A 16,203-nucleotide genomic window follows, 5' to 3' on the forward strand; every position below is an offset into this window, starting at 1 on the left:
GTTACCTACCACACACTGAGACCTGGGTTCAATTCCCAGCCAATGTGAGTTGGCTTTTGACATGCTACAAATCGTTAAGCAAGCTAATTTTTCTCTTGGATTGATCATAATGGTACATGCTAGGCTGGCTTCAGCATGTAGTGTTGTTGGTGGTATAGTGGTTAAATGAGTTACCCACCACACACTGCTACCTGGGTTCAATTCCCAGACACGGTATGTAAGCTGGCTTTTGAAATACTACAATTCCCTGGAAGACGAGACCCTCCTCCCTCCGAGAGGAGGGAGAGAGTCCTGATGTCATAAAGCAGTGTAGGCCTGCAATAGAGCATTCAATGAGATTTCTGACCTTAAAACACTGCATTGTAGTAAATACAGAATTTTTTCTGGGACTTTTGATGTGTATTTTACTCAACCATCTCTTCCTCCAGGTATTAGGCCCCTTGAAACATCTTTTCTATCATTTTTCTAGTCAGCAGAAATTTTTCAAAATTTTTAAGTTCGCCTCCCCATTGAAGTCTACTGCGGTTCGCGAAAGTTCGTGCGAACCGAACCTTCCGGGAAAGTTCGCGAACGCTGTTCGCGAACCGAAAATCGGAGGTTCACGACAGCTCTAGTTACTATAGACTTTCATTATACCAGTTTCAGTGAGATCGTCTGTATCATACCAGTCAGGTTTGTTCCATTGCAGTAACTCAACAGACAACAAAGCACATTAAAATACATATTTGTGAACTGACTCATAAAAAATCCAGGGCTGTGGAGTCGGTGCAAAAATCTTCTGACTCCTCGGTTTATGAAACCATGACTCAGACTCCAAATCCGGGTGCCCAAAATTGCCCCGACTCCTTGAATCCAATTCAGACTCCACAGCCCTGAGAAAATCAGTGCAGTCTTCTACTCATCTGTTCTCAATCCGCTTCTCCTTTCTTCAAAATGAGGGACAGGGGACCAAGTGTGAACCAAGTATTAAGCCTGGTATACATTTCCAATGTTGATTGGCCAATCAATGATCAATGTAGCACTTCAAAGTAGTATAAGAGCTTACTACACAATCTGTTCATAGTGTTCAAAATCTGTTGGACCTCGTACTACACAAAGGTAGTAAAATACATCAAAATTGAAAGAGTCTACAGTAGACACACCCACCTTGGGGGACCTGTAATTGACTACAATCTCTTGTGATCAATCACAGTTGATTCAAAGTGAGACTCTGCCATGTAGATTACAAGCTGTGCCCAGCTGGGGGCTTAATTAATTAGCCATGTGGCTGGCTGCGGAGGAGGAGGGGAGACCTTCTCCTCCAACATTACAGAGCATGTGCAAGCAGTCTAACGCTGCTTAGCCCAGTATGAGGTACAGCATGCAGCACTTTGTTTAAACGTGCTGCGTTACTATGTAACGCAATGTGTGCACTGTGAACAGCACATTGATTTTACAGTGCTGCGAGTTAGGCTGCGTTACTGGCTGCTGTAACATGGGACTTTAACGTCCCACTGTAAAACCAGCCTTAAAGAAAACCTGAACTGAAAATTAAAAAGTCAAAATAAGCATATACAAGTCATACTTACCTTCCATGTAGTCTACTCCTCAGTGTCTTTCTCCTCTCCTGCGTCCTGTTTGTTCACGGTGATCAAGGGAATTTTCCATCCTCCATTTTGAAAATGGCCGTTACTCATAACAGCTTTCTGGTCAGCACACAGTTAAACTGTAACATCGCCCACTTGAGAGTCATAGGGAAATATGGACATTACCTGGTACATCAGTTTTCCTCTCAGCTATAACTGACAACAACTGATATATTTCAGATCTGACAAAATATTGTCAGTACTGGATGGGATCATTGTCAGAAGAAAATGGTGAGCTTCTGAGAGGAACTGATAGCAAGGTAACTATGTAATGTTCATTTTAAGTTACCTTATGTGTTTATTTTAAATATTTTTACTCAGTACAGGTGCTCTTTAAAGAAAAACATTTCTTTGTTACAGCTGATACAAATCCTGCAATACATCTCCAATGTCTACTTCCTGCTTTCATGGAAGCAAGACATATTGTTAACATCCTCTGCTTTCAAATGAGCTTATCTGCCGTGGCAGTCAGCTGACACAGCTGAGAGATCAAATTACAATTTGTGATAGGTCACAGATGAGGGGGAATTAGGCTAAACTCTCTAAATACATACAGGGTGCATTTCTCTCTGTTCCTTCACTCCTGTGCAAGAGTTCAGGTCCACTTAAGGACCATGGGCTTAAACCCCCCTAGTGACCAGGTTATTTTTTACAAAATAGGCCATTGCAACTTTAAGGGCTTGCTGCAGGGCCGTACAACTCAGCACACAAGTTATCCCCTCCCCCCCTTTCTGCCCACCAACGGCTCTAATCACTCCCAGGATTGTGTTTATTTACTTTAAAAAAAACTAATATTTGTAAACAAATAAACAGATTTTTAATTTATTTCCCTATCCCTCACTCCTCCTGCCAGCTTATGAAAGCGATCGGCTGTCATAGGCTGATTGCTCTCTTACGTCCCAGGGGGACAGCCGTGTCACGCAGCACTGTACAGACTAAATAGACGGCGGTTTTGCCATCTAACAGTCTCTTAGCTCCGCTCCGTCATCCAAGCATAGATGAGCGCGCATAGGCGTGCACAATCTCCTGCAAATCCCCGCCCCAGGACTTTACGCCGATCGGCGTTAGGCGGTCCTGGTGCTGCCGCTGCGGTCATGCCCATCGGCGTCACGCGGTTGGCTAGTAGTTAAAGGTGCGCACACTCAATTACAGGTGACTGCAGAGACACAGTTAAAAGGGCTTTTTTTCACTTAGAAATTAAATTGCAATCACACTGCAATACGCGGTTGTTCCTCATGTCTACTACCACAACAAAGTGCCTTCACAAAGTATAGGAGCTCAATCGCACCGAAAATGCAGCAGGGCGACAATTGTGTTCAGGAGAAAATCCTGCCACTAATGGATCGCACTAATGTGATTAGCAGGTTCCATTCGTTTTCACTGTAACTAGCATTTTGCAATCCACTGGCGATCAGAATCAGATCACAGTACACTGGTAGTGGAAAAGGGCCCTCAGGGCAGAGTTCTGTACAGATGCATTGCTAGCCTCCTGCGCTGTTTTATGTATGTGGGGAGGGGGTATGCAACAATGGGATCGGCAGGGGGAATGAAGTCGCTGGGGTTGGGTAGATCCATCCAGCAGATTGGGCTTCGGGGTTGACATACACACATCTGAGGCAGTCGGTAACGGCAGCCTCAGCCGACTTAAATCAAGTGTGTGTATGAGGCTTAAGAGGCTGTTTTAACAAGACAGATAAAAGAAAAACTGAAGCTAAAGTAGAGCAGCTGAGCAGTGCCAGAACAATCAAGTAATTTAACACTTAAATAACACTATTTAACACTTGAAAGCTGATTACTGTAGATGTAATAGGCAGTTGCTTCACTGTTGCTACAGTTTTTTTTGCACCTGTTGTAATAAATCCACTGCTCAAAAAAAAGGGCTGCTCTTTCCTAGACCATTTGGACTTTGCCTCCTCCTCAACATTCACTCACTGACAATGTGACATGGATTTGTGCTGAGCTAGCACATCTTGTCACTACTGATGCATGTTACATCAGGTGATAGATATGAGACTTAGGAGAAGACATAGGGATGGGTACTGCATGCATTATTTTATTATGAAACGTCTCATTTGTGGTTTCTCCATCAGAGAGCAGTATCTGTGCTCTGAGCATGTGGGAGCTTTTTTGCTTTAGAACAGCATTTAGTGAACTGGTAACACCCTTTTGGCACATCAAAATTTGACGGTGATCAGTTTTAGAAAAATGAAGAATTAATTCTGCCAGTTTGATTTCAGTTAAATAGATAATAATCCAAACACTTGTATTGCGCTTTTCTCCTGTCAGACTCAAAGTGCTCAGATCACAAGATAACAGTCCTGTGGAGGGGCCCATACACCTAACGATTTTCCCGCCGATATACAGCAGATTCGATCACTGATCAAATCTGCTGTAAAATCGTTGTGCAAACATTGACCGAACAATCTATTTCCTACCGAAATCGATCTTTCCTGCCGATTCCCGTCGTTCCTGTACATGCGGAACATTTTGCTAAATCGCCGGCTGGTTGGGAGTGCGTCGATAGCGGCGTTCAAATGCCCGACGACCGACGCAATACAGCGGCAATACATTACCTGTTCCGCCAGCGCGTGTCCCCGCTGCTGGGCTCTGAGTCCGGTAGGCTTCACTTCTTCCTGTCCCGGCAGGAAGTGTAAACCGAGCGCCTTCTACTGTTTAAACTTCACCAGACAGGAAGTTCAGTGAAGCTGGAGCCAAGCGCGGAGAAGAAGACAGCAGAGACTGGGGGACACACGCTGGCCGGATCAGGTAATGTATGCGGGCGGGCGGCAGCTCCACAGATTGTGATCGGTTTCATGCTGAAATCGATTCACAATCTGTTTGCAGTAAAGGCAGTCATACAATCCCTCTCTGATCAGATTCGATCAGAGAGGGATCTATCTGTTGGTCGATCTGGTGGCAATTGACCAGTGTATGGCCACCTTTAGTGTTGGAGTGTAGTTCAACTCCTCCAGGAAAGCACATCAATATGTGCCATTATCAGGTTTGCAGTGCCTACCAGCACAATTTCAATGGCATGGAATATATTCAAGGAGACAGGTAGCTACTCTAATGCTAGGTACACATGATGCAATTTTCTGGCAGACCGATTTTTTCCAACATGTCCAAACTGAATTTCGATCGATCTTCCGATTTATTTCCGTTCACTTCTATGGAGATCAATTGGGGAAAAAAAATCGATGGAAATTCAGATCGGACATGTTGGAAAAATCAATCTGGCAGATAAATCTGCCAGAAGATTGTATTGAGTGTACCTAGCATAAGAGAGCTGCACAGACAGGGCTGTAGAGATCCCTTAAAGTGGATCCGAGATGAAAAACTAACTATAACAAGTAACTTGTCTATATATCTTATCTAAAGTTTAGATAGTTTACACAGCATATCTAGCTGCAAACAGCTTCAAAAGTTTATGATTATTTATTCTTGTGATACCATGAGGGCAGCCATGTTCTGTTTGTCACATTGTCACAGGCTGAGGGCTGGAGATGCTATCAGCTTGCCTGTGTGTAAATTCAGCCCCCTCTCCTCCTCCCCTCTGCCTCTGAAATCAATGGCTAGTAACAACCTCCTCCTCCTGCCCAGACTAAGCTCCCATAAGACCTTGCTACAGTGCCAAGTGAAAAGCTGTGGGCGAGGCTTGTTTAGTTTATAGTGAATTAGAGTATAAAAAACAAAACAAAAAAAGTATTTGGCTTGAGGAATGCCCTATAGACTATATGAAAGGAACAATTATGCAATAAGTAAAAGTTTATCTTGGATCCACTTTAAGCCAGTGTTCTCCAACCCTTTCCTCAAGGCCCACCAACAGTGCATGTTTTGTGAGAATCCACAGAGGTAGTTAGGGCCCTTTTCCACTAGCAGTCGCTAGCGTTCACGCTGAACGCTAGCGATTGCTGAATCGCAATTACCGGCGATTCCCCGACGTTTGCGGCCGCGATTTTGCTATGCTATGCACTGCATAGCAAAATCGCGGCAAATATCGCTCCGCCGCGCGTTCGCGTTCCCGTAAGAAACGAATCGCGGTAGTGGAAATGACCTACCGCGATTCCTATGTTAAAAAGCAAACCGTAGCGATTGTAAAATCGCTAGCGGTATGCGTCTTCCGATTCAGCCAGCGCTGGTGGAAAAGGGCCCTTAATCAGCTCTGCTGAGACACTAATTACCTCACCTGTGCATGTTTGTGGTTTTCTGCAAAACATGTACTGTTGTTGGGCCTTGAGGACAGGGTTTGGGAGCTCTGCCTTAAGCCATCAGTTAGACTGGCATCTGCCACTTTGGTCAAGGAGGAACAGGAGGAGTACCATCAAACAGGAGCCGTGGAGAATGTTATGCTGCCTGTAACATTGTTCAGCATGATGGATTTGGTGGTGGATCAGTGATGGTCTAGGGAGGTATATCCATGGAGGGATGCATAAAACTCTACAGGCCAGACAATAGCACCTTGAGTGCTATTAGCAAAGGAATTGAAACCATTGACTGACTCCCATTCTTGCCCAACCTAAATCCAATAGAACACCTCTGGGGCATTAGGTCATGGTCTATCAAATGCCGCTGTCAAATGCCTCAGTCTGTTTAGAAGCTCAGTGATGCCCTGGTCCAGACCAGGGAGAGCATCTCCCAGGTCAACATCTGTCTTCTCTTTAGGAGCAAGCACAATTTACTCAAAGGCAGAGTCTCACCCCATTTGAAGGCACAAGTTCACGTTTATCAACAATGCTTTTTTTGAGCACCCTTACCCGCACAACTTACAATTAAAAGGGAAGAGGCTGGAAATGCCATATTAATAGCTTAAGAAACACAAATGGAGAGGACCATCATTTTATCTATATTTTTATTCACAAAAAGTGTCAATATTTCAGAAGGTTTAAACGTGACTTATGGTATCTAAAACAGGCTTGTATGATGCAATCTATTGCTGCAGCTGTTAATAAAAAAAAAAATGTTGTCTGCTAGTCTCCAATCTATAAATAAAACCTATAGATTACACAGGTGTGTAAAAGCTTACACCACTGCAGTACCACACACAGGGCCAGGAGCACATTACCATACACAATCATTCACTACATAGTGTTGCATTTTGCTTTCTGAAGCACCGGCGCATAGGAAGAAAAGCAGCAAACACAAGCAATAAACCATATCTCTTCTGATGTGCCCAAAATTCAGTGATACTTGCAGAGAAGGAATATACAAAATAACAAGTTCTGCATTTACCATATACAATATATACATTTATTATCTGCACTTAAATTAGGGCTAGATTTGTTTGAACATTATAAATAACTTGCAGCTACATATTCTACACTTAGCATGGTTTAAACAGCTTAATGGGTAAATAACCAGAAAAAAAAACTGTAAAAATAAAAGACAAAAACCTCTAGGTCTGGTTGTATGTTAAATTAGTGCGGAACTGTTAGAGAAAAAGAACTCTTCTCTGCATTGTCCTAAATACACAACACTTTACACGGTATTGGGAAATTGAAAGAATTTCATACAAATGAGAAGTGATTGCAAACTCACATACTCATGAGTAGAGGTTTGCTGAAATTGGCAAACAAGGGATGAGCATGCATACAGCCCAGCAAGGGGTATGCAAGGTTAGGGGTCTGAGAATTGGTGCCTGTTAAGCATATGGTGCACAGTCTCATTTCTAACTTCAGTATTATGTGCAAAGCAATAAAGAGAGCAAACCTGAACTGTAAACCTGTGATCATCTAAGTAAATAATTGGCTAAACACAAACTCTTGCTTAGAAATTACACATTGTAAACACCAGCTGGCCTGTTTTGGTACAACTGGCATAGAATTAGAAAATGTATTTTAGAAAATCGCAGAACTATAAAAATAAAACAGCCTCTCTGAATCGAGAGTGCCAGTAAATCAGTCTTCACAGGAATGAAAATAAACACACCTATGGGTTTTAGGAAATTATACAGTTTTTGCCTTTGTGTCCCTTCTTCTTTTTGGATTTTGTGGTCCTTTGGCCAAAACTACTACTAGATAGTGCGGATGTGGGACTAGGCAATTCTTCAGCAAAATAGTGATATCTTTGTGGCCGTGGTTGAGGAATAGGCTGTCCAAGAAAGTAGCCTTCCTCTTCAGAGTCAGAAGAGGATGAAGAGCAGGTTGAGCACCAAGAGTCATCATCATCACCATACAATCCAAAAAACTTATCCCTGAACTGGCTTTGCAATCCATGATCCGAAACAGCATTTGAGTATTGTCCAAACCGTTCGCTATTTTGGATGTATGCCTGTACCTCTTGAGGGGATTTGTTTTGGAAGAGTCTGTCATAATCCTCAGACGTGTAACATCTTGGTTTGTCCCGCCCTGGAGGTCTGCTATCTGCCGCAAGATGCAGAGCATTTTCAGAGCGAGATTTCCGGCTTTTCCTCCGGCGGTGGTGGTGTTGTCTTTGGCTGCGCTCCTCAACGTTATAAACCCTTCTCCGGCTCCTTTCACTCATTGGTGGTCGGATTTCAATGCTCCCATAATCTCCATTATCAATGACATCATCCGAAAATTTCACTTGAGGCCTTGTCTGTGACTTTGACCTCCTCAGTGCTGATACGTGAACCGGTTTTTCTTCAGGAAGAGGCTTTTCCTGGCATATTTCTGAGCTCAGGCTTTTCAGAGATTCAGAACTCCTGTTCAGCATTGAAGAGTTGAGAGTGCCCATGTTGCTCATTTTCTCACAATCCCTCGTGTCCAAGTCTGGGAAATCCTGGAAGTTTGGATAGGTAAAGTGTGAAGGCCGAGATTTACTTTCCCCATCAACGGACGCTCCTGAAAATAAAAACAAAAAGAAAAAAAAATGTAAAAACCTGAAAAGTATTTTATGAAGCAAAACATGGAAATGTAGAACTGGCTTATGTCCTTAAAATGACAACCTTCCTATTGAGCAACATTGGGAGTTCGGGAGAAAATAACACCTGACAACCAAGAAAATGAAACAAGTAGGTCCATGAGAATTCAAGCAACTTAAAAGCAGAATAGGCTTTACCAGTGTGGTTCAGGAGAGGAAAGGATGATTGCGAATATGAATGAAATAATCTGTGTATTATAAAAATTCACAGAGCAGATATGGTAAACATAAAGCAGCAAATGTGTTTAATCAAATACTGTTACTGGTAGAAGCTCTGCTTTTAACTTGCACTGAAGTGAATGGTGCAACCTAATCTGTAAAAGAACATGAAAAATGTTGCGTCAGATGTTCAAATCATTACATTTGTCTGGTATTAAAGCAAAACTGAATAGTTGTAAAAAAAATAAATAATAAATACATAAATAAATGATACTTCTTTAAGAAGAAGTAAATGCCTCTGGACGGTCCAGAGGCTTCTTATGTCTTCCTCAACCCCACTGCCATTGGCCAGGGCCCTCTTCTAATTCTTGGCCGTACTCCCCTTAGTGGACAAGCGTGGCTGTACTTCACATTACGACCTAATCTGCGCAGGAGCACAAATCCACTCATAAGCGAGCGGTTTCAGCATACTGCACAGGCACGGTCATAATCGCATATATGCAGTACAGTTGTGATGGAAGGGGAGCATGGCCATGTGGAAATACCTGTTCGGATATGATCAGAGGATCCCTGCATAGCAACTGTGGGGTTTAGGAGGAGATGGGAGGCCTCTGGACTGTCCATAGACTTTCCTCTACTTTAGGTTTTGTTGTGTTTTTTGGGGGTTTTTTTGTTTCTTTGCAACAGCTTTGATTAAGTGAACTATGTTCTGAAACATTTTTTTCTTGAATGTGATTGGAGTGTGAACATCGTGCCAGCATTTCTGAGATTTTCCCTTCCTCTTCTTGAAGACTCAGTAGCCAAGCTAGAAAGTAAGAAGAATTTTCTGCACAGGAACACAAGACAGAAATAAAAATCTCACAGGTGAAGTTAGGTCATCTCAGTTCGTTCTCTGTGGCCCAATCCTTGGCACAGGAGTGCTCAATGGCGCATAAGCATTGGCTAGAACAGATGGGCAGTGGGATAGGGACAGATCTGTAGTCTTACTACCTGGAAATTTTAGGAACATCAAGTCCCCACTAGGTTTTATTGTAGAGCCGTTTTAGAAACAATATGCTGCAGGCCAGTATGTCAGGGAGCATACTATACAGTATAACTCACTCATTTGATCTTTTCAAGCACATGACAGTACAGTAACTGTGCCAAACTCAAGACTCGTGTGCCGAATCCAGCCCTCCCAACAATTTTATGTGGCCCTCGAGAGCTTTAAATGTTTGCCATTGTAAGACGTAAAAGAATGACAACACGCCACCATCCCATCCAAAGGAGCATACTGGTGACAATGTTTCTGGTTGAAACATTGGCAGTTTGAGCTGGAGTGCAGCAACAGCCCACAGTATAATCCCCACAAAATTAGGATGGGTTCCCACCTCTGATCCAAACCCTTTGTGTGGCTGGTAAAACACACAGACCTTTTCCCCTGACACCCTCTCCCAACGTTACAGAGTAGCGCAGCGGAACACTAACATTTACCTGCTCCAGTAAATGTGTTGGATCTCTTCTGTTGTACCTGAGAGCTGCTCAGTGCTTGCATAACTCCAGCTCCCTGATCACATGACATGCATTAAAAGCCAAAGCGTAAAGCATGTGGATGTCAGGAAGAACAGAGGCCAACCAAAGCAGTAATGAAGTTAAAAATTAGACTGCTCCACTGCACTACTCTGCAGAAGGGGAAGGAGCAGGCCGCCATATCTTCCAGCCCCCTCAATGCTCACTATAGTTACGCTATTGTGCTTGAGACTGTTCAATAAATGTTAAATCTTAACAGACTATTTGGCCCGCTACTTAGACTAGGTTTTTGATTTTGGCACCCTACATGATTGAGTTTGACACCCTTGTATTAGTGGAAACGGGGCACTGCAATTTCCATTATATTGACGGTGCCCTTGCAATCAGAGTATTGTTGGGACAATGCATTTATTAAAATTAGATCGGAAATCATGCAGTGGAAAAGGGCCCTAAAAGTTTCATGTGAAATTCAGTACAGTATAATCGTTATAGTAAACTTCAAGGGACCAGGAAAAGTGGTTTACTATATAAGAAGTATATTATACCAAAAATTGTCCTATAGGAATAGTCCTATAAATGGCCCAGCATGCCCTGTTGCAAAAGAACCAACTCTGTCCTCCCACTGGAGGTACAGTACAAGCATGTGAACATTTGGTGGACTACAAGGTTAAGTATACCTTAGGGCTGCATAGCCAGGCTGGACAGATCGCTGGTACAGTATCCAGGGCTCCTTAAAAATGTTTGCCATCACTGAATAGAGGCAGCCATTCGCTTCCTGTGAGTGGCTGTGATAACTCCGCTGGCGAGACTTACAGCACCAGCCTGGAGAGACAGCCGATCGTGGGTTTCACATTGTTATATGAAGCATGTACTGCCCACTGTTTACTAAATCCAGAATCAGCATCACGTAGGGCCCAAAAACATGTTTACTATAACAGAAGTTTTATTATATCAAGAGTTTACTATACCAGGCGATGTTCCTATAGACTTATAATGGAGATTGGCCAGGACCTGGAGAGGTAGTTTACTATACCCAAATGTTTACTATATTAGAGTTTATTATAACACAATTATACTGTAATGACAGTATTACCATAAATTGTGTTCATCAAAAAATTATGGCAAATATAACTTGTGCCAAAAAATGCTTGACAATGTCTATACCTGTTATATTGGATAATGCCAGTGAATCCATGGAGTCACATATGTTTTCCAGCTGTGGCTTCAGGTCAGACAAGCATTCCATTGAGTTCTTATACCAGGGCATCTTTTCATGTTTGTAACCAGATGCACCATGATCCAGATCCAGCTCTTGTATTTTTCTGCTGCTAGCTGGGCCTGGGTGGCTTCCATATGCAGAATCACCAAGCCCATCTTGTGACTGTGCCCAGTACATGTCAGTCTGATATTTCTTACTGGCCAAACTCTGACTGCGCCCATTTCTCTTTAGGTCACTAGTCATTTTCACATTTTCAGACATCCAAGGCTCACTAGATCCATTTTCTTCAGTGGGCTGCTGAAAAAGTCCTTTCTCACCAAACTTTAAAAGCAACTGCGTCATGTAGTCATCATGCTCAGCCCATTCTTCATGATCCTCTGGAGTATCCTGTTCATCCCTTGCCTTCCAAAAGTCATTATTATCAAAGCCAGCTCCACGCCTTGTTAGGCCAAGGTCATCCATCTTACGAGATAGCGTGTCATCCGCATTACCAGAAAGTCCTGGAAACTTGTAGTTTAGTGCAGGAGATAGCAAGAGGGACTGTCTGCACTGGTCTGCTGACCTACTGCTCTTTCCCATTCGGACACTTCTTCGGGACTCTCTGGACCTTGCTGACTGAAATGCTGAGTCAGAAGAATCTGAGGCATGGACATCCTCTCCCAAGCTGCAAGTCTTGGAGCAATAAATGCGACCTTTCTTTGGCAGAAAAGGACAGCCCAGAAGTGAAACTTTGCAATGAGCACAACAAAAGCAGCTTTCTGTAGCATGCCAGTGCTGGCCATCATAGGTCATCTGAGCATGATCAACACCTATAGGGAAAAAAAAACAAACAAACCATAACTGATCTGGGAGTTCTGTCCAACATAATCCAATACAACCTACATCTTAGCCTTAGTAAAGCAAATGGTTAGTATTTCCTATGCACCATCAACTTTATATAACGTTAAACATATACTGCTGAATACCACTGGTTATAAATTGGAATTATGCTGCAGTTATCTATTTTATTTTTATGCCTGCACAATTCAGCCTGCGATACCAAAAGCTAACATACCTATATGTTCTCCACAAGATTCACAGTACTCTGCATAGTGAGATTCAAAACATCCACAGCAGAAGGGCCGGCCATCCTTCATGATGTATCTCTGTCCCCCAAGCACTGTCTCACACTCGTAGCAAGAGAAATGCTTCATGTGCCAGTGACGTCCCTCAGCCTCTGTACATTCATCAGCAAAAATGATCTAGGCAATAAACAAAAAACACTTTATCACTCACATAAGCAAAGTAATCTGCAAATGTATAAAATACATACATTTAAACATTTATCATGGCAAGTCATACAGTAAATGCGTTTTGGGTCCTTTGGGAGAAAAGCGCTTTATAACTGTTTTGTTGTTCTAGTTGGACAATAAAAAGTTATCATTTGTACCGACCCACCTATATGCATGGAACATAGTGCAGATTTGCCAAAATTAATATATAGGCACAATGGGCTCGATTCACAAAGCGGTGCTAATCCAGTAAAAGACTTTAGGCGTGATAACCATTGCACCATGCTGGTGAAATGCCAGTTTAGGTGTGATAAGTTTAGGCGTGATAAGTTTAGGCGTGATCAGTTTAGATAAGTTTAGATCGCGTGCAAAGCAGCGCCATTAAACTCTATGCGAAGTGCACCAGACAACTTTTGATCAGCTGTGCACTGTGGTGCTAACCCAGTTGGTGCTTAAATTTATCACGCCTAAACTTATCATGCCTATACTGAGTTTAGGGGTGATAAGGGGCTTTTCATTAGGGTGCTAACTGTTAGCACCGCTTTGTGAATCAAGTCTATTATCTTTTCTTCAATGGCCTTTTCTAGTAAAAAAAACAAGTCTTACGCTGCCTTTTTCCCCAAAAGATCAATATAAGTAGGGATGGTGAGAGGCAAATAATTCTGAGTTGATAAAAAAAAGGCCCAAAAGACTCATGCCAGGTGTAATTTGATTGGTCCATTTTCAAGCTGCATTCTATGCATATTAAAAAAATGTGTAAGGATCCCAGCCCTGGAACACTGAAAAGAAATAACGCAATGCTGCATGTAAAGGAATTTTCCACAATAAGTATATACCTCATCACAAGCGGAGCATCTAGGTTTGAGCAGTTCAGCGTGGTGCCTGCCACAATGTACTTTTCCATCCTGGTAGAAGTATATGAGGTCAACAAGCAGCTCATTACACGTGGAGCATACAAAACATGCAGGGTGCCAGCACACCCCAGGACCGGCTCTTGAAACAAAAATTCCTATTTCACCGCCATTAATCTTTTCGTTGCACTAAAGAAGAGAAAAAATAATAATTACAATATATGAGCTATAGTTAAGCAAGTCTAGTATATACCATGCTGATTGAATGTTGGCACATTTGTTACTGTTCACATGAAAAGGAAAATACTACTTTTGACATAAAACTAGCAAAGGAATTTAAACACCTATTTAAAATCCAACGAGAGAAAAGTCTAATAATCCCAGACCATAAACGGATTCTAAACCAAGAAAAATATTGCTGATGTATGTTAAGTAGATATTTAGAGAACCACTTAATCTGGTTTTCATTATTTGAATGTGGTTTTAATAAACTTTGCCATCTGTCTATAATCTGACACTTCTCCCATAGAGAAAACACATTATTCTCTGAAGCCTGCACATACATGACACGTGAATGTGCACACAGAGGCCGGCTGCAAAGGTCTGTGGGCTTCAGCTTTGAAGTAAGACAATTTCAGGGCAGCACAGTATTGATGCGAGTAATCGGGCCCTCCTAACTGCAGACCTTAAGGCGAATCTGAAAGTCTTCATGTTGAGCTAAGCCACACTGCAGCATAAACAAAACGTGCAATAAGGAGCAGGAAGGGGGAAAAAAAGGTTTCTTCTGTGTTACTTGAAACACTAGAAAGGAAGTGCCTGCAGTTCAAACTAGTCTATTAGTTCAGTTTTACTTGAATCACTGCTGGACAGGAAGTGCCTGCAGTTCAATCTAGTCTAAGTTGTTGAAAAAAAAAAGTGCTTTACAGTTGCTTTCTAAGAGGTAAACATGATAATTTCAGGTACAATTACTACCTCACATAACTACATGATGGAAATCTCGGATATTCCCTCCCCAGCTGTGAAGCACTTCTTTAGGACAGAGCTTAGAACAGATCAAACAGATCCACTTATTATCCAGCATTTTTTTAAGCAAAGCTAAAAAAAGAATAAAAAAAAAAATAGTAAGCGAAAAAAAACAGTAGGGCTCTTAAGACCAATAAAAAAGGGATACCCTCAATTTTCCTTTTGCACTTTTTGGTCACATGTACACATCTGCAGGGAGCCACCCCCCCTTACTGTGCAAATGCACAACCATCCATGTGCTGACATTTCACCGAATCTCGCTATGATCTCATTTGACTGGGATAATTTGCAACCTTTTGATACCCAACAAGATACCATTTTTACTAAACGTATTCCAGGTTGCCAGGATTAGTTGTGTTTTCATGTGGTCTTCAGCCAATGAGAAGTTTAGCAAGGTAGGCACCGTTGAGCTAAATTGTCAGGACTGGTGAAAAGTGGGTGCTGGTGCAATTTCCCAAAATCCCCAAACTGGATTTAGTTTATGTAAGAAGAAAGCATTCTAGGCAACTGCACTACTTCTCTTTGCGATGCCCTTGCTATATCCACCCTTATGACTCATATAATAACAATAGAAAAATAAACAGTTTCCTGCAAGTCACTAATTAGTATTTCCAATAGTTCAAATTTAAGAAACACACCATAACCTTCCAAGACCCTCTACCAATCCAAATAAAAATCCACAGTGATGTATAAACTCAATTTACTTGAATTCAATTCCACAAAGGACCGGCACCACAGCGAGGTATTATAGCTCTAATACTTTATTAGCTCATGCCATGAAAGCAACGACAGACTGCTGTTTTGGCCATACCTGGCCTTTGTCATGTTGCACAAAAAGCATTACATCTTGAATTATTACTTGAATTATTCCTTTTTTTCTTAATACCAAAATTTGGGTGATGTCCAAATATTGTGCCCACCCCTTACTGTTTGTGGAGTGTGTTGTATGTACATAATGATGGTGGCCATCACGTACATAAGGGCATCAGAGGAATGGGGGTATCTTGAAATGTTGTGCCTTGTCTACCAGGCTATGACTGCTGCACAGAATGAAACAGGCCGCATGCAAATTAAGAGGTTAATCCTGAGTAATAAGACCCTATACCTCATTGTGGATTTACATAAAATGAAAACAACAATCCAAAGGATTTATCAAAGCTTCTATTATGGCTCTTACCTGCTCACAGACTGCATGCATTGCAGCCCTTGACAGCAGCTTAATATTGCCTCTCCCAAGGGCTTCCTTTTTGCGCTGAGTACTGAACATTGTTAGTTCTTTTTTCTCCTCCTCTGTTAGTGACTGGCAGTATCTCACCTAGAGACAAAAAAAATTATGTCAGTTTGTGACATTGGCAGAATAGTGGTGCATTTTGACACCCGGATGTCACATTCTACAGTTAAACAAGCATTATGCTGCTCTTTTAGGGATAGCCACTAAAGGCATACTGAGAAAATCTCAAAGAAGCCCAATTAGAAGTAAATAAGTAAAAAAAAATTAAGGTTTGTGAAAACAGACAAAAGAAAACTATAAATAGTTAAATAGCTCTGTAAACTAGAAGGAAACTGTTAAATGTAGAATTTCTTAAATGGTTGCTGGACACAGGACACTGGCAACAGTAGGTTCTAATGGCCCATACTCACGGGCGGCAAAAGTGGCCTGTCGCCAG

At 42.0% G+C, this 16,203-nt stretch overlaps 1 protein-coding gene across 2 annotated transcripts in view; it reads right to left on the minus strand.

The window, feature by feature from the left end:
* Positions 1 to 6,460: 6,460 nt before the first annotated feature.
* The window catches only part of PRICKLE1 (prickle planar cell polarity protein 1), a 121,479-nt gene continuing 111,736 nt past the window's right edge, over positions 6,461 to 16,203 (minus strand). For both annotated transcript variants that reach the window (XM_068276559.1, XM_068276560.1), the window contains exons 4-8: positions 15,714 to 15,851; positions 13,499 to 13,702; positions 12,446 to 12,632; positions 11,337 to 12,200; positions 6,461 to 8,425 (exon numbers count right to left, since the gene is read on the minus strand). In XM_068276559.1, the coding sequence (XP_068132660.1) occupies positions 7,560 to 8,425; positions 11,337 to 12,200; positions 12,446 to 12,632; positions 13,499 to 13,702; positions 15,714 to 15,851 (2,259 nt within the window). In that variant the 3' untranslated portion in view covers positions 6,461 to 7,559. The remainder of the gene's footprint in view (positions 8,426 to 11,336; positions 12,201 to 12,445; positions 12,633 to 13,498; positions 13,703 to 15,713; positions 15,852 to 16,203) is intronic.

This window comes from Hyperolius riggenbachi, chromosome 3, assembly GCF_040937935.1.
Source record: "Hyperolius riggenbachi isolate aHypRig1 chromosome 3, aHypRig1.pri, whole genome shotgun sequence".
In the NCBI taxonomy this organism is placed as follows: Eukaryota; Metazoa; Chordata; class Amphibia; order Anura; family Hyperoliidae; genus Hyperolius; species Hyperolius riggenbachi.